Raw genomic sequence first — 18,285 nt, 5'->3', positions numbered from 1 at the left:
CTTCACTGGGATTAAAGTTGAGCCATAAATAATTCAGTAAATTAGTTTCTGGAAATGGCTCCGATAATTCTTTTCAGGCAAAAGATGCATAGTTTCAGGCTATTTTGCTTTAAAAGGGGAGTATGTAAATAAGTTAATTTATTGAGCACCACCTATGCACAATGAGATGAATTTCCAAATATCACCCACATCCCCTTGAAATCCAAGGTCTACCTAAACGGACAGGGAAAGGGGAAGGTGACTACATAGTAGATCATTGGCAAAGATACTATTTTAGAACATAACTATAGGTTCTTGAGAGCCTTTAACAACTTTCCCGGAACACCCTCACTACCTTCTCCACTTTGATAACTAATAAATATCAATGTAGTTTCAAAGGAAGTCAGTAGGTCCATTCTTCCCGAACATTCTCAAGCCCAGGCATCATGTGATGAGTTTTAACAACATCATTATAAATGTAATGTGGATGAGTATACAATCAGTATCCCAAATAAGATAATGGATATAAAGATTCAATAAATATAAAAATTTTTTAGGCTTTTAAATATAAAATCTATCTTCTTGCTTTGTCCTTTGTTTTTTAAATATTTATAACTAAGCAATTACACATCGTGTGTATATTTCCCATGCTGTGCATGCCTTTTTTTTTTTTTAATTTCTAATTGTAGTATAGTTAACATATAGTGTTATATTAGTTTCAGGTGCACAATACAGTGATTTTAACAATTCTATACACTACTCAGTGTTCATTGTGATGAATCTATCTTTTATTTAAAATGAGGCATAATCTGAAATACCACAAAGTCAAACCCTGAGAATAAGCTGACCCATAAAAACTGTTTGCTTTACAACAGAATATAAATAACTGCTCTGTAATTGGAAAAAACAAAACATAACAAAAGCAAAAAATACTTATAATTGAAGATGTCCATATTCATTTGTTATTCTAAATTTAAAAAGGGAAAATTCATGTTTTATCATTTTTGGAAAATCAGTCAACTATGAACAAACACCTCAGTATAAAACTAGATATATCACATGAAACTTAGATAAAGGGTACATGGGACATCTTCATACTACCATCACAACTTCTTGCGGATCTAAGATTTTTAAAAAATTAAAAGTTAGTAAAACATATCTGGGGTGCATTAACATAAACCAAACACATTGGTCTGAAAGATTACTTGTTTTGGTCAATGGAAAATTTGGTGGTAAAATGAGAAAAAAAAATGAAATTCAGAGTGAATTTTTACAACAGAAGTAATGTACAATCATGGAAAAGGATTTAAAGCATCAGGCCTCCTAGTTCAGGTCTACCACCCACTAGCTAGGTGACCGTGGACAACACCCTTAACCTTTCAAGGGTACTGTGAAAAATAAATAAGATATGTCAAGTTTATAAACTGTAAAACCTTGTACAAGTGTTAGCCATTAATTCAAATTTCCCAGTCTTAATTCCTTTTTGTAAAGGGCTGTTTCATTTTATATAATGTATTCTTACAATGGAATAAGAGCGCACTTTAAAAATTGTATTCAAACAAAGAAATACAGCAACTCAATTTATTACATGCAGATTCTTCTGCATTGTTGCTAACAGTTCACTGGTCCAAAATTACTAAAATACTTAAAAAACTATACATTATGTAAACAAAACATAAATAAGACAGCATAGTTCTTTGTACATATAGTTTAGTACAGGTTGTTAGGGATTTCAGAGTATGTACAATTTTACACCATGGACTGCATTTTCACAATGCATATATATATGTGTATATATGTATATATTTTTTACAGAAACAAAAACAAGATTTCACTAATGACACAGAATATCACATTGTAGATACACGGTGCAATAGTCCAAATTCAAGAAGAAACATGTCAATGCAAGTGTGCAAAAGGCTAGCTTACTCCAAACTAGTAAAACTTGACTTAATTTATGCAATACAGACAGGGTAAATCCTAACTGTCTATTTTAAACGTCCTTTGAAAACATATTCATTCCAGTAAGTGAAATGGAATAGATCTTTTCTTCCCCAAGAAAACAAAGCCTTGTTGCAAGCTAATGAAAAGATACATTAAAACACATACACACAACTATGTATAGTATGTTTTCAACAGTGTAATAAAGTTAAAAATTTTTATGGGAGTCAAAACAATGCCCCATTATTTAAAACCTGGCTCATTAAGTCTAGATTCAAGATGCAGCTGTGTCGGGCTTCTCTAAGTCAGATGAGTGAAAAGCAGGGAAGACAGAGGCAGGATTTCGACTAGCAGATACAAGAATTTGAGAGAGAGCTGGAGAGAGAGAAGAAACCTTAGATGCTGGAGTATTTATGGTATTCAAAATGGCTCCTTCTGGGCTAACCAACAATTTTTTGACTGATGTGTCCAAATGAAATACTGATGTGCTACTTGGCAATGGAGGATTAGTAGAGCAAATGGCAGAAACCAAAGAGGTCTTAGCCAAAAGAGTAGCAGAAGGAGACTTAATTACTGAAGTCAATGATACTGTTGGTGTGGGAGATGGAACAGAAACTTTAGAAGTTGTGTTTATGATCTGTGGTGTTGTATGTACTGTGGGTAGAGGACTGGCATTCCCAAGAGAGTTGACAATTTTTGTAGAGCTTCTTAGAGAATGTTTCACAGGGTGCCCACCTGAAGAATTATTTGATGCTAGTGTAATTTTCTGGGCAGGGTTATCTACTGATGTAGGTGGAAGGCCTTGGCCACTGTTAAGAACTAAGGGAGGTCCATATTTGGGATTACTAGATATAAGAAGAACATGGCTGCCAGCTCCAAGACCCTGTGGTGGAACAACAAACCGTGTTCCATTAATCATGATCTGAGTGCCAGGTGCCAAAGGTGTACTGGTGTTGATGACTATTTTTTGCGGAATACAAGGTTCACTCAACTGACCCCCTATCACACTATTTACATTTGATGGTGCTGTAGCGGTGTGAATGACAGACCCACCTGCAGCAGAACTGTGACTGGGGGTTGATTTGACTAAAGCAGGGGACATCTGCTGGTTTGGCAGAGAAGCAAAACTGGAAATATTAATTATTTTACCTGGACTTGGTGAAAGGGGTGGCAATTCAGTCTGAGGTTTATTTGTGTTTATATTTGTTGGCACTGTAGTTGAAATCCCTGGTGACTGAAACTGGACAGAAGTCCGAGATTGTCTTTTAGAAAGAGATACAGAACGTGTGGCTCCTGGTACTGTTGCCATTTGTGGAACTGTGTTGATTACTTTAGGGGATATATTCACAGGTGTAGGCAAAGCAACAGTAACAGGGATTTGCAAAGCCGATGTTAAACATTTAGGAGACACTGGTTGTGTAGTTGAAATCAGAACAGATGATGCAAGATGTCCTGTTTTCACAGTTGATATAGCCACAGTGTTTCCGAGATTTGATGTGCAAAGTCTATTTGACAAAATAGGCATAATTCTTGAAGAGGTATCATTTCCACTAACTAAAATAGGAGGTCGTGTCCCAACTGAAGCAGAGGTTGAGGTCACTGAAAGAGAACCCAAAGATACATTCGCTCCTGTTACTGAAAACATGTTTACTGCTCTTGTTGCAGAAACCACTGATTCATTAACAGGAGTAATATTTTGACTCACAAAATTTGAGTTTACTCGAATTGAATTACCGCTTGTTGACAATGGCAAGACATAGCCCTTGCTACTTTTTTCTTCTCCTTTGGGGGTTACATTTTGCAATAAGTTAATTGATGGTATAGCTGGCACACTGCCTGAACTGTTTATAATTGCTTGACCTATGTTAAGTCCAATTTTCACATCTTTTATCTGAGACACAGTTGGTGAAGAATTTATTTTTATTGGTGCTCCCACTGTAGATGGAATTAGTACTAACTGGGGCTGTTCTGGAGTCTTAACATAGGTTTTATTCAAGGGGGGAGGAAGAGTTTGTTTTAATGGTTCTGCCACAATAGTTGGAGTTGAAGTGCCACTGGGAATTGGAGCATTAATAAAAACTAATTTCTGGGATGAGACAACTGTAGATGTTGAGACAACTGTAGATGTCACATTAATTGCAGTTCCACTGCCAGAAGAAAGAATAGATGGAGCTGACACCAGCATAAGTTTGTGAACTGCACTCCCACTGATGACATCTCCACTTGTTACTGCTGTTGCTTCTGATCTTGTAACAGGGAAACTTTTGGTGAAATAATCTACTTGTTGCTGTTTACTTGGAGTATGAATAACATTTGCACTGGCTTGTCCAAAATTTCCTGTTGATATGCTAATTACACTTACTGAATTATTTGCTGTTGATGGCGGTACAGTACCAGAAGAAACAGAGGACTTTAAGGGAGAAGAAGGCATGTGTGAAGCTTTATCTATTATGTGACCCAAATTACCACTGCAGGAAGGTTGGCCTAATGTAAGCTTGAGATTCTTTCCCACTGATGGATTAAAGCCAGATGGAATGGAAACAGAAGTTGGTGTTTGGCTAAAAGGTGGGAGACTAGATGTAGTAGTCATTCCAACTGCGGGTGAAAAAGCAGAGGATGATGTTGATTTGGGCACCAGAAATGCCTGAAGATGAGGAGCAAAAGTGAAAACTGAACTTGCAGATAAGCTGTTGAGTGAATTTTGATCTGGACTGGTCTGTACTTTTACAACTCCAGTGTTCCCACCTCGTGTCCTAACAAGAATTGACTGTGAATCTCTTATACACACAGTTTTCAGTTCTTGCTTTGCTTCAGAAGAATCAGCAGTTTGTTGTGCAAAACAGTTGAGGGAACTATCAGGATTTGTAGATCCACTTAGTCTTGTTGCTGGTAACAGAGGCTGAACTGTTGAGGAGATGGTGGATGAAGCAATGGGCTGGGAGAATGTAGCTGCTGAAACTGCATTCTTGACTTTTCCTGATTCACTCTGGCTAGTCTTAACTGGAGGTATTAATAAACTACTTATGGAGGTTACAGGTGACAAAGGCTGTGGCCTACCACTACTTACATTTGACAAAGGTGTAACTGTCCTATTGAAAACTATATTAGTTAGTTGGTTAGAAACAGTTCCTGCTGAGCTGACAAGAACTGATGGTAAAGAACAGTTTACATTTGCTGTCTGTGGGAAAGATGAACAATGATGTTCTGTACCTTTCTGTTGAAGTGGCAGTATTTCCTTTGCAACTGCTTTCCCTTCCTTGTGCTGAATCACAAAATTCTTGGGCAGAATGAGAACCTGCTGCATGATTTTTTCTCCTGTTTTAGGATCTAGCACAGGTTGCATCTGAATCTTCACAGAGCTGTTTTGGAGATCTATGGGCAACCACTGACCACAAGGCATTTTGTATACCATTTGTAAAGGACCTTTTGTACTGGTGTGGCAGGTCAATGCTGGCTTTATGGGGCTGCCTTCTAGAGGAGATATAACTGGTTTATCCACTGTAGGAGCACTTCTACCTGTGGAAGGGGGCAGTTGATTTGTTAAGGTCACTTTGTTCCCAATATTCTTTGCAAGCAAGGCCTGAATAGGTTTGGTCCCTTTCTGGAGAACAGATACTGGTGTTGAATCCATTGAGGCAAATGACTCTGGAAACAGTGGCTCTGCATGCTTTAATTCATTCAAACAGTCAATTTGCATCTCACCTTCTACATGCTCAACTGTTGTCTCATTTGTGCTTAATTTTGCTTTCTTTCTTGGGGAAAGCTCTTTTGTGCTATCATCCAGATAATTAGTTTGTTTAGACTGTCGTTTAAGTGTTTTAGGCAGTATCTTCGGAACATCTTTAAAAGGCAATTCCTTTTTCAACAACTTGCTTCTGGCCATAGGAAACTCTATTTCTGACAGTTTCATATCATCTGAAAGTTATAAAGCAAGCATTTTGTTTAAATAAAACAGCAACTGAATAGAAATAATAAGGCCAATCATAAAAAAAAGCAAGTCAATCTCTGAACTGGCAATTTATTAAGAAATCTACTTTAGGATGATTCAATATTGGAAATTCAGGTAAGGTTGATATTTTGATAGTGTAACCATTCCCAAGAACTATGTATTAATGAATGGATTATTTTGTTCAAACTCTACTAGTTCTGCTGCCCATACAAATACAGAGGAAAATTTATACCTCACAGATACTCAAATCAGCAATTAGAGCCCAGAATTCTAATCTAGTTTGAGACTCAAAAGGATGAAAAGTGTTCAGCTTTTCCTCGTGTTTAATTATTCATTCTTACAGTAAAAAATTTATTTTCATATCTGGTGAAACTGGGTTGATGAGAAGCTACTCTTTTTCAATAAACCAAAGACATGAAAAACAGGCTAAAACATTTCTAACCACAAATTTTCACACATCTCTTATATAATGAAAGGAAGTTTTTAAAACTAGATTTGCAGAAAAAGATAACTACATTTACAGAATAACATAATCTGATAAATCAAAATGCATTACAGATAACCTAATCCAACCTCCTTATTAGAATGTTATGTTCAATCTGAGGTTTATTTGGCCATCAACCTTGGTCATTTCTCATAAAAAAATCTTCACAGTATTAGGAATTTATCAAGTTCCATTTAAATCAAATACCAAAAACAGTGCTTCAAAAATAGTAATAAAAAGAAGAGGATGAACTTAATTTAGAGGGATTATAGATCAAAGATATGTGGTCTATAATGTGCAAAAACATGCCTACAGATCAGAGGCAGGCACTGGCTCCAGATACTCCTAGAACTAAAATGATGACTCCAAGGGACCTTTTATAAGGACACAGGACATTTCAAAATATACCAGATTTCCCTAATCAGTACCTACCATTAACCAGATTATCTTTTACCTCAACAAAAGATACTAAAACTTTCTTTATGGCTTTAGCTGTTGATTTAAAGGAAAGTTTTCATAACTACCTGAATCAAAGTGATCTTTCTCCAGGATATCTAGAGGTTCTGTGGAGTCTACAGACTTACTAATTTCTACTTTAGGAGATTCTTTTCCAGGATCTCCTTCACCTTCTTCAGTAGTCCACAGTTCTCTAGTAAATTTATCATGATCAGGCTGTCTTCTGAAATCATCATAGTCTTTCTTTAGGCGGCTCCTGAAATAAAATGCCCAACAAAACCAACAATACATATATATTAGACTCTTAGAAGCTAAACTAACTTTTATTATTATTATTATTATTTTTTAAAGGTAACAATTATTTTTATTATCAGGTGTTCAAAGGATTAACTTTTATTATTTTAAACAATATCTCGAAATACTTTCAATTAAGTCACTAGAAGTTACATTATCAACAACAGCTGAACTATGGACCCAAATGTCCATTGACTAATGAATGGATAAAGAAGATATGGTACATATATACCATGAAATATTACTCAGCCATCAAAAAGAATGAAATCTTGCCATTTGCAACAACATGGATGGAGCTAGAGTGTATTATGCTAAGTGAGATAAGTCAGTCTGAGAAAGACAAATACCATTAAGATTTCACTCATATGTGGGATTTAAGAAATGAAATAGATGAACATAGGGTAGGGGAAAAAAAGTAAGAGAAACAAACCATAAGAGGCTCATAACGATAGAGACAAACTGAGGGTTGATGTCGGAAGGTGGATAGAGAATGGGCTAAGATGGGTGATAGGGATTAAGGAGGGCACTTGTTATGATGAGAATTGGGTGTTATATGTAAGCGATGAACCACTGAATTCTACTCCTGAAACCAATATTGCACTGCATGTTAACTAACTAGAATTTAAATAAAAATTTCAAAGAAAAGACTGTCTTTTTTCCACTGTATATTTTTTCCTGTTTTGTCGAAGACTAATTGACCATAGAGTTGAGGGCCCATATCTGGGCTCTCTACTCTGTTCCACTGGTCTATGTGTCTGTTTTTATGCCAGTACCATGCTGTCTTCGTGACCACAGCTTTGTAATAAAGCTTGAAATCAGGTAATGTGATGTCCCCAGTTTTATTTTTGTTTTTCAAGATTTCCTTAGCGATTTGGGGTCTCTTCTGATTCCATACAAATTTCTGGATTATTTGCTCCAGCTCTTTGAAGAATACTGGTGGAATTTTGATCGGAATGGCATGGTGCTGGGAAAACTGGACAGCTATAGGTAGAAGAATGAAATTTGACCATTCTCTTACACTGTACACAAAGATAAACTCAAAATGGATAAAAGACCTCAACGTGAGACAGGAATCCATCAGAATCCTAGAGGAGAACATAGGCAGTAATCTCTTCAATATCAGCCACAGCAACTTCTTTCAAGATATGTCTCCAAAGGCAAACAAAACAAAAGCAAAAATAAACTTTTGGGACTTCATCAAAATCAAAAGCTTCTGCACAGCAAAGGAAACAGTCAAGAAAACAAAGAGGCAACCCACGGAATGGGAGAAGATATTTGCAAATGACAGTACAGACAAAAGGTTGATATCCAGGATCTATAATGAACTCCTCAAACTCAACACACACAAAACAGGCAATCATATAAAAAAATGGGCAGAAGATATGAACAGAGACTTCTCCAATGAAGACACACAAATGGCTATCAGACACATGAAAAAATGTTCATCATCATTAGCCCTCTGGGAGATTCAAATTAAAACCACATTGAGATATCACCTTACACCAGTTAGAATGGCCAAAATTAGCAAGACAGGAAACAACAAGTGTTGGAGGGGATGTGGAGAAAGGGGAACCCTCTTCCACTGTTGGTGGGAATGCAAGTTGGTGCAGCCTCTTTGGAGAACCGTGTGGAGATTCCTCAAGAAATTAAAAATAGAACTTCCCTATGACCCTGCCATTGCACTCCTGGGTATATACCCCAAAGACACAGATGTAGTGAAAAGAAGGGCCATCTGTTCCCCAATGTTTATAGCAGCAATGGCCAGGGTCGCCAAACTGTGGAAAGAACCAAGATGCCCTTCAACGGACGAATGGATAAGGAAAATGTGGTCCATATACACTATGGAGTATTATGCCTCCATCAGAAAGGATGAATACCCAACTTTTGTAGCAACATGGAGGGGATTGGAAGAGATTATGCTGAGTGAAATAAGTCAAGCAGAGAGAGTCAATTATTATATGGTTTCACTTATTTGTGGAGCATAACAAATATCATGGAGGACAAGGGGTGTTAGGAGAAGGGAGTCGGGGGAAATTGGAGGGGAGGTGAATCATGAGAGACTATGGACTCTGAAAAACAATCTGAGGGTTTTGAAGGGGCGGGGGTTGGGAGGTTGGGGTACCAGGTGGGTATTATAGAGGGCACGGATTGCATGGAGCACTGGGTGTGGTGAAAAAATAATGAATACTGTTTTTCTGAAAATAAATAAATTTAATTTAAAAATTTTATTCATCATGTATTCAGAAAATCTGGAAGACATTGTGATCTGAGAATATGCAGGGAATAATAACACCTATTCTCCTGAAGCTGTTTCAAAAAATTGAAGCAGAAGGAAAACTTCCTGACTCTTTCTATGAAGCCAGCATTACCCTGATCCCAAAACCAGGCAAAGACCCTACCAAAAAGAAGAATTTCAGACCAATATCAATGATGAATATGGATGCTAAGATTCTCAACAAGATCCTAGCAAACAGGATCCAAAAGCACATTAAAAAGATTATACACCAGACAAACCATAAGTGACTCTTAATCTCACAAAACAAACTGCGGGTTGCTAGGGAGAGGGGGTTTGGGAGAAGGGGGTGGGATTATGGACATTGGGGAGGGTATGTGCTTTGGTGAGTGCTGTGAAGTGTGTAAACCTGGTGATTCACAGACCTGTACCCCTGGGGATAAAAATATATGTTTATAAAAAATAAAAAATTAAAAAAAATTATAAAACAGAAAATTAAAAAAAAAAAAGATTATACACCATGACCAGGTGGGATTCATCCCTGGGCTACAAGGATGGTTCAACATTCGCAAATCAATCAATGTGATAGAACAAATTAATATGAGAAGAGAGAAGAACCACGTGGTCCTCTCAGTCGGTGCAGAAAAAGCATTTGACAAAATCCAGCATCCGTTCCTGATTAAAATGCTTCAAAGTATAGGGTTAGAGGGAACATTCCTGAACTTCATCAAATCTATCTATGAAAGACCCACAGCAAATATCACCCTCAATGGGAAAAAGCTTGCAGCCTTCCCGTTGAGATCAGGAACACGACAAGGATACCCACTCTCACCACTCTTGTTCAACATAGTATTAGAAGTCCTAGCAATAGCAATCAGACAACAAAGAGAAATAAAAGGTATCCAAATTGGTAATGAAGAAGTCAAACTCTCTCTTCGCAGATGACATGATTCTTAATATGGAAAACCTAAAAGACTCCACCCCCAAACTACTAGAACTCATACAGCAATTTAGCAATGTGGCAGGATACAAAGTCAATGTACAGGAATCAGTGGCTTTCTTATACACTAACAATGAAAATACAGTAAGGGAAATTAGATAATCAATTCCATTTACTATAGCACCAAGCACCATAAGATACCTGGGAATAAACCTAACCAAAGAGATAAAGGATCTGTATTCGAGGAACTAGAGAACATTCATGAAAGAAATTGAAGAAAACACAAAAAGATGGAAGACCATTCCCTGCTCTTGGATCGGAAGAATAAACATTGTTAAAACGTCTATACTGCCTAGAGCAATCTATACTTTTAATGCCATTCCGATCAAAATTCCACCAGTATTCTTCAAAGAGCTGGAGCAAATAATCCAAAAATTTGTATGGAATCAGAAGAGACCCCGAATCGCTAAGGAAATCTTGAAAAACAAAAATAAAACTGGGGTCATCACGCTACCTGATTTCAAGCTTTACTACAAAGCTGTGATCACCAAGACAGCATGGTACTGGCATAAAAACAGACACATAGACCAGTGGAACAGAGTGGAGAGCCCAGATATGGACCCTCAACTCTTTGGGCAAATAATCTTCGACAAAACAGGAAAAAATATACAGTGGAAAAAAGACAGTCTCTTCAATAAATGGTGCTGGGAAAACTGGGCAGCTATATGTAGAGGAATGAAATTTGACCATCCTCTTACACCGTACACAAAGATAAACTCAAAATGGATAAAAGACCTCAATGTGAGACAGGAATCCATAAGAATCCTAGAGGAGAACATAGACAATATTCTCTTCGATATCAGCCACAGCAACTTCTTTCAAGATATGTCTCCAAAGGCAAAGGAAACAAAAGTGAAGGTGAACTTTTGGGACTTCATCAAAATCAAAAGCTTCTGCACAGCAAAGGAAACAGTCAAGAAAACAAAGAGGCAACCCATGGAATGGGAGAAGATATTTGCAAATGACAGTACAGACAAAAGGTTGATATCCAGGATCTACAAAAAACTCCTCAAACTCAACACGCACAAAACAGGCAATAATATAAAAAAAAAAAAATGGGCAGAAGATATGAGCATAGACTTCTCCAATGAAGACACACAAATGGCTATCAGACACATGAAAAAATGTTCATCATCACTAGCCCTCAGGGAGATTAAAATTAAAACCACATTGAGATATCACCTTACACCAGTTAGAATGGCCAAAATTAGCAAGACAGGAAACAACATGTGTTGGAGGGGATGTGGAGAAAGGGGACCCTCTTCTACTGTTGGTGGGAATGCAAGTTGGTGCAGCCTCTTTGGAGAACCGTGTGGAGATTCCTCAAGAAATTAAAAATAGAACTTCCCTATGACCCTGCAGTGGCATATCTTCATATCATGACCCTTCCGTTGCACTCATGGGTATTTACCCCAAAGATACAGATGTCGTGAAAAGAAGGGCCATCTGTACCCCAGTGTTTATAGCAGCAATGGCCAGGGTCGCCAAACTGTGGAAAGAACCAAGATGTCCTTCAACGGATGAATGCATTAGGAAGATGTGGTCCATATACACTATGGAGTATTATGCCTCCATCAGAAAGGATTAATACCCAACTTTTGACGCAACATGGATGGGACTGGAGGAGATTATGCTGAGTGAAACAAGCCAAGCAGGGAGAGTCAATTATCATACGGTTTCACTTATTTGTGGAGCATAGCAGATAGCATGGAGGACATGGGGAGGACATTAGAGAGGAGAAGGGGCTTGGGGGAAATTGGAAGGGGAGGTGAACCACGAGAGACTATGGACTCTGAAAAACCGTCTGAGGGATTTGAAGTGCGGGGCGATGGGAGGTTGGGGTACCATGTGGTGGGTATTAGGGCATGGATTGCATGGAGCACTGGGTGTGGTACAAAAATAATGAATACTGTTATGCTGAAAATAAATAAAAAATTTATAAAAAAAGAAAATCTGAAAGACCTACTTCTTTCAATTAAAAAAAAATTGCATCTAAGGAGAAAACCTCGATTAACTAATATATTTACTTATGCAGTTTGAATACTTTCTATGGGTCCACTCTGTGCTAGGCTTTGTGATAGAGCCTGAGAAAGTGAAAATAAGTAGGTTACTGTCCTTGTTAAGATATCCCCAATCTTCATGTCACTTACATGGAATTTTTGTGCTCCTCTGATACCAAACGTAGCATTACTTAGTGATTTAGATTGTGCAGTGACTTGCCTGAGAACCCACCTTTCTGATACATCAGGTGTAGATTTACAAATTTTGTCAGCTTATTTGCTACCACCTATTTACTGAAAAGGGTCAAATTCAAATACTTAGCCAGTGGTTATTTTCCAGTTCAGGATTCTTTATTTGTAAATGCAAGTCGTTGTATACCATTAGTATACATACATTGTTGGATTTCTTTTCCTTTTAGTGACTACCTTACTAGGAATACGATCTGTCATACACTTTTTCCTCTCTACAGAGCTAAATGACATCAAAGTTCGTAACAAATTCTAATCATTGGTATAGTTGTTTATTTTCATGCTATCTAGTTAAATGCTAATTTAGAAATATAATGGAAATATCATTCAGTATGGGGTATCTTTAAAGTACAAATTGTTTCTTTTTCTATTAAATTAGTCTCAAGTGAAAATGAGTGAGAGAAAATACTAGCATGTGTTAGTTCCTATTAGAATCTCTGGCAGTGTTAAAATAACTTTTAACTTTTCCCATGCTAATATGTATATATTTCACTATACACCCAAACTAGCTCTTTTTCAAGGGACTGTAAACCAACAAAATGAATGTAATGTTTTAACCCTAAAACTGAATATGCAGGGATATATGAGTATAGAGATAGTTTCTTTAGGTAAGCAATAAGAAAAAAAAGTGAATACTCCCTTCTCATTTAATATTATTAAGACTAAGGAGAATGTCAAATAATTAGTTTATTAATATACTTATTACAGTTAATTTGATTTCTGCTATGTTTTTATACATATGAGTTTAATTTATTTATAAGCTACCCTCAGATACTGCTAGTAATTTTTTTCATTGTTAATAATTTTTTATTTTTTATAAACATATATTTTTATCCCCAGGGGTACAGGTCTGTGAATCGCCAGGTTTACACACTTCACAGCACTCACCAAAGCACATAACCTCCCCAACGTCCATAACCCCACCCCCCTTCTCCCAACCCTCTCCCCCACAGCAACCCTCAGTTTGTTTTGTGAGATTAAGAGTCACTTATGGTTTGTCTCCATCCCAATCCCATCTTGTTTCATTTATTCTTCTCCTACCCACTTAAGCCCCCATGTTGCATCATCACTTACTCATATCAGGGAGACGATATGATAGTTGTCTTTTTCCGCTTGACTTTTGCTAAGCATGATACAATGTAGTTCCATCCATGTTGTCGCAAATGGCAAGATTTCATTTCTTTTGATGGCTGCATAGTATTCCATTGTGTATATATACCACATCTTCTTGATCCATTCATCTGTTGATGAACATCTACAATCTTTCCATAGTTTGGCTATTGTGGACATTGCTGCTATAAACATTCGGGTGCACGTGCCCCTTTGGATCACTACGTTTGTATCTTTAGTGTAAATACCCAGTAGTGCAATTGCTGGGTCATAGGGCAGTTCTATTTTCAACATTTTGAGGAACCTCCATGCTGTTTTCCAGAGTGGCTGCACCAGCTTGCATTCCCACCAACAGTGTAGGAGGGTTCCCCTTTCTCCGCATCCTCGCCAGCATCTGTCATTTCCTGACTTGTTAATTTTAGCCATTCTGACTGGTGTGAGGTGATAGCGCATTGTGGTTTTGATTTGTATTTCCCTGATGCCGAGTGATATGGAGCACTTTTTCATGTGTCTGTAGGCCATCGGGATGTCTTCTTTGCAGAAATGTCTGTTCATGTCCTCTGCCCATTTCTTGATAGGATTATTTGTTCTTTGGGTGTTGAGTTTGTTAAGTTCTTTATAGATTTTGGACACTAGTCCTTTATCTGATATGTCGTTTGCAAATATCTTCTCCCATTCTGTCAGTTGTCTTTTGGTTTTGTTAACTGTTTCTTTTGCTGTGCAAAAGCTTTTGATCTTGATAAAATCCCAATAGTTCATTTTTGCCCTTGCTTCCCTTGCCTTTGGCGATGTTCCTAGGAAGATGTTGCTGCGGCTGAGGTCGAAGAGGTTGCTGCCTGTGTTCTCCTCAAGAATTTCGATGGATTCCTTTCTCACATTGAGGTCCTTCATCCATTTTGAGTCTATTTTTGTGTGTGGTGTAAGGAAATGGTCCAATTTCATTTTTCTGCATGTGGCTGTCCAATTTTCCCAGCACCATTTATTGAAGAGGCTGTCTTTTTTCCATTGGACATTCTTTCCTGCTTTGTCGAAGATTAGTTGACCATAGAGTTGAGGGTCTATTTCTGGGCTCTCAATTCTGTTCCATTGATCTATGTGTCTGTTTTTGTGCCAGTACCATGCTGTCTTGATGATGACAGCTTTGTAATAGAGCTTGAAGTACGGAATTGTGATGCCACCAACGTTGGCTTTCTTTTTCAATATCCCTTTGGCTATTCGAGTTCTTTTCTGGTTCCATATAAATTTCAGAATTATTTGTTCCATTTCTTTGAAAAAGATGGATGGTACTTTGAAAGGAATTGCATTAAATGTGTAGATTGCTTTAGGTAGCATAGACATTTTCACAATATTTATTCTTCCAATCCAGGAGCGTGGAACATTTTTCCATTTCTTTGTGTCTTCCTCAATTTCTTTCATGAGTACTTTATAGTTTTCTGAGTATAGATTCTGTGTCTCTTTGGTTAGGTTTATTCCTAGGTATCTTATGGTGTGGGGTGCAATTGTAAATGGGATGGACTCCTTAATTTCTCTTTCTTCTGTCTTGTTGTTGGTGTAGAGAAATGCAACTGATTTCTGTTCTGCATTGATTTTTATATCCTGACACTTTACTGAATTTCTGTACAAGTTCTAGCAGTTTTGGAGTGGAGTCTTTTGGGTTTTCCACATATAGTATCATATCATCTGCGAAGAGTGATAATTTGACTTCTTCTTTGCCGATTTGGATGCCTTTAATTTCCTTTTGTTGTCTCATTGCTGAGGCTAGGACTTCTAGTACTATTTTGAATAGCAGTGGTGATAATGGACATCCCTGCTGTGTTCCTGACCTTAGCGGAAAAGCTTTCAGTTTTCTCCATTGAGAATGATATTTGCGGTTAGTTTTTCATAAATGGCTTTGATGATATTAAGGTATGTGCTCTCTATCCCTACACTTTGAAGAATTTTGATCAGGAAGGGATGCTGTACTTTGTCAAATACTTTTTCAGCATCTATTAAGAGTATCATATGGTTCTTGTTCTTTCTTTTATTAATGTGTTGAATCACATTGACTGATTTGTGGATGTTGAACCAACCTTGCAGCCCTGGAATAAATCCCACTTGGTCGTGGTGAATAATCCTTTTAATGTACTATTGAATCCTATTTGCTAGTATTTTGGTGAGGATTTTCGCATCTGTGTTCATCAAGGATATTGGTCTATAGCTGTCTTTTTTGATGGGATCTTTGTCTGGTTTTGGGATCAAGGTGATGCTGGCCTCATAAAATGAGTTCAGAAGTTTTCCTTCCATTTCTATTTTTTGGAAGTTTCAGGAGAATAGGAATTAGTTCTTTAAATGTTTCGTAGAATTCCCCCGGGAAGCCGTCTGGCCCTGGGCTTTTGTTTGGAAAAAAAATTTTTTTTTAAACATTTTATTTATTTATTTGACAGACAGAGATCACAAGTAGGCCGAGAGGCAGGCAGAGAGGGAGAGAGAGAGGGAAGCAGGCTTCCTGCGGAGCAGGGAGCCCGATGCGGGGCTTGATCCCAGGACCCTGAGATCATGACCCAAGCCGAAGGCAGCAGCCCAAACCACTGAGCCACCCAGGCGCCCCTGTTTGGAAATTTTTAATGACTGTTTTAATCTCCTTACTGGTTTGGGTCTGTTCAGGCTTTCTATTTCTTCCTGGTTCAGTTGTGGTAGTTTATATGTTTCTAGGAATGCATCCATTTCTTCCTAATTGTCAAATTTGTTGGCGTAGAGTTGCTCATAGTATGTTCTTATAATAGTTTATATTTCGTTGGTGTTAGTTGTGATCTCTCCTCTTTCATTCATGATTTTATTTATTTGGGTCCTTTCTCTTTTCTTTTTGATAAGTCTGGCTAAGGGTTTATCAATTTTATGAATTCTTTCAATGAACCAGCTCCTAGTTTCGTTGATTTGTTCTATTGTTTTTCTGGTTTCTATTTCATTGATTTCTGCTCTGATCTTTACGATTTCTCTTCTCCTGCTGGGCTTAGGGTTTCTTTCTTGTTCTTTCTCCAGCTCCTTTAGGTGTAGAGTTAGGTTGTGTACCTGAGGCCTTTCTTGTTTTTTGAGAAAGGCTTGTACCACTATATATTTTCCGCTCAGGACTGCCTTTGTTGTGTCCCACAGGTTTTGAACCGTTGTATTTTCATTATCATTTGTTTCCATTATTTTTTTCAATTCTTCTTTATTTCCTGGTTGACCCATTCATTCTTTAGAAGGATGCTGTTTAGTCTCCATGTATTTGGGTTCTTTCCAAACTTCCTTTTGTGCTTGAGTTCTAGCTTCAGAGCATTGTGGGGTGAAAATATGCAAGGAATGATCCCAGTCTTTTGATACCAGTTGAGTCCTGATTTAGGACCGAGGATGTAATCTATTCTGGAGAATGTTCCATGTGCACTAGAGAAGAATGTGTATTGCGTTGCTTTGGGATGAAATGTTCTGAATATATCTGTGATGTCCATCTGGTCCAGTGTGTAGTTTAAGGCCTTTATTTCCTTGTTAATCCTTTGCTTGGATGATCTGCCCATTTCAGTGAGGGGAGTGTTAAAGTCTCTTACTATTATTGTATTATTGTTGATGTGTTTCTTTGATTTTGTTATTAATTGGTTTATATAGTTGGCTGCTCCCACATTGGGGGCATAGATACTTAAAATTGTTAGATCTTCTTGTTGGACAGACCCTTTGAGTATAATATAGTGTCCTTCCTCATCTCTTATTATAGTCTTTGGCTTAAAATCTAATTGATCTGATATAAGGATTGCCACTCCTGCTTTCTTCTGATGTCCATTAGCATGGTAAATTCTTTTCCACCCCCTCACTTTAAATCTGGAGGTGTCTTCAGGCTTAAAATGAGTTCTTGTAGGCAACATTTAGATGGGTTTTGTTTTTTTATCCATTCTAATACCCTGTTTCTTTTGATTGGGGCATTTAGCCCATTAACATTCAGGGTAATTATTGAGAGATATGAATTTAGTGCCATTGTATTGCCTGTAAGGTGACTTACTGTATATTGTCTCTGTTCCTTTCTGATCTACCACTTGCAGGCTCTCTCTTTGCTTAGAGGACCCCTTTCAATATTTCCTGTAGAGATGGTGCAGTGTTTGCAAATTCTTTCAGTTTTTGTTTGTCCTGGAAGCTTTTAATCTCTCCTTCTATTTTCAATGATAGCCTAGCTGGATATAGTATTCTTGGCTGCATGTTTTTCTCATTTAGTGCTCTGAATATATCATGCCAGCTCTTTCTGGCCTGCCAGGTCTCTATGGATAAGTCTGTTGCCAATCCAATATTTTTACCATTGTATGTTACAGACTTCTTTTCCTGGGCTGCTTTCAGGATTTTCTCTTTGTCACTAAGGCTTGTAAATTTTACTATTAGGTGACGGGGTGTGGGCCTATTCTTGATTTTGAGGGGCGTTCTCTGAACCTCCTGAATTTTGATGCTCATTCCCTTTGCCATATTGGTGAAATTCTCCCCAATAATTCTCTCCAGTATACCTTCTGCTCCCCTCTCTCTTTCTTCTTCTTCTGGAATCCCAATTATCCTAATGTTGTTTCGTCTTATGGTGTCACTTATCTCTCGAATTCTCCC

At 37.6% G+C, this 18,285-nt stretch overlaps 1 protein-coding gene across 1 annotated transcript in view; it reads right to left on the bottom strand.

The window, feature by feature from the left end:
• Positions 1-856: 856 nt before the first annotated feature.
• The window catches only part of KIAA2026 (KIAA2026 ortholog), a 163,709-nt gene continuing 146,280 nt past the window's right edge, over positions 857-18,285 (bottom strand). Inside the window, exons 6-8 of the mRNA XM_059410141.1 lie at positions 7,534-7,598; positions 6,878-7,065; positions 857-5,835 (exon numbers count right to left, since the gene is read on the bottom strand). Coding sequence (XP_059266124.1) covers positions 2,195-5,835; positions 6,878-7,065; positions 7,534-7,598 — 3,894 coding nt within the window. The 3' untranslated portion in view covers positions 857-2,194. The remainder of the gene's footprint in view (positions 5,836-6,877; positions 7,066-7,533; positions 7,599-18,285) is intronic.

This window comes from Mustela nigripes, chromosome 9 (genome assembly GCF_022355385.1).
Source record: "Mustela nigripes isolate SB6536 chromosome 9, MUSNIG.SB6536, whole genome shotgun sequence".
Taxonomy (NCBI): Eukaryota; Metazoa; Chordata; class Mammalia; order Carnivora; family Mustelidae; genus Mustela; species Mustela nigripes.
This window is presented reverse-complemented; position numbering and strand designations above follow the sequence as displayed.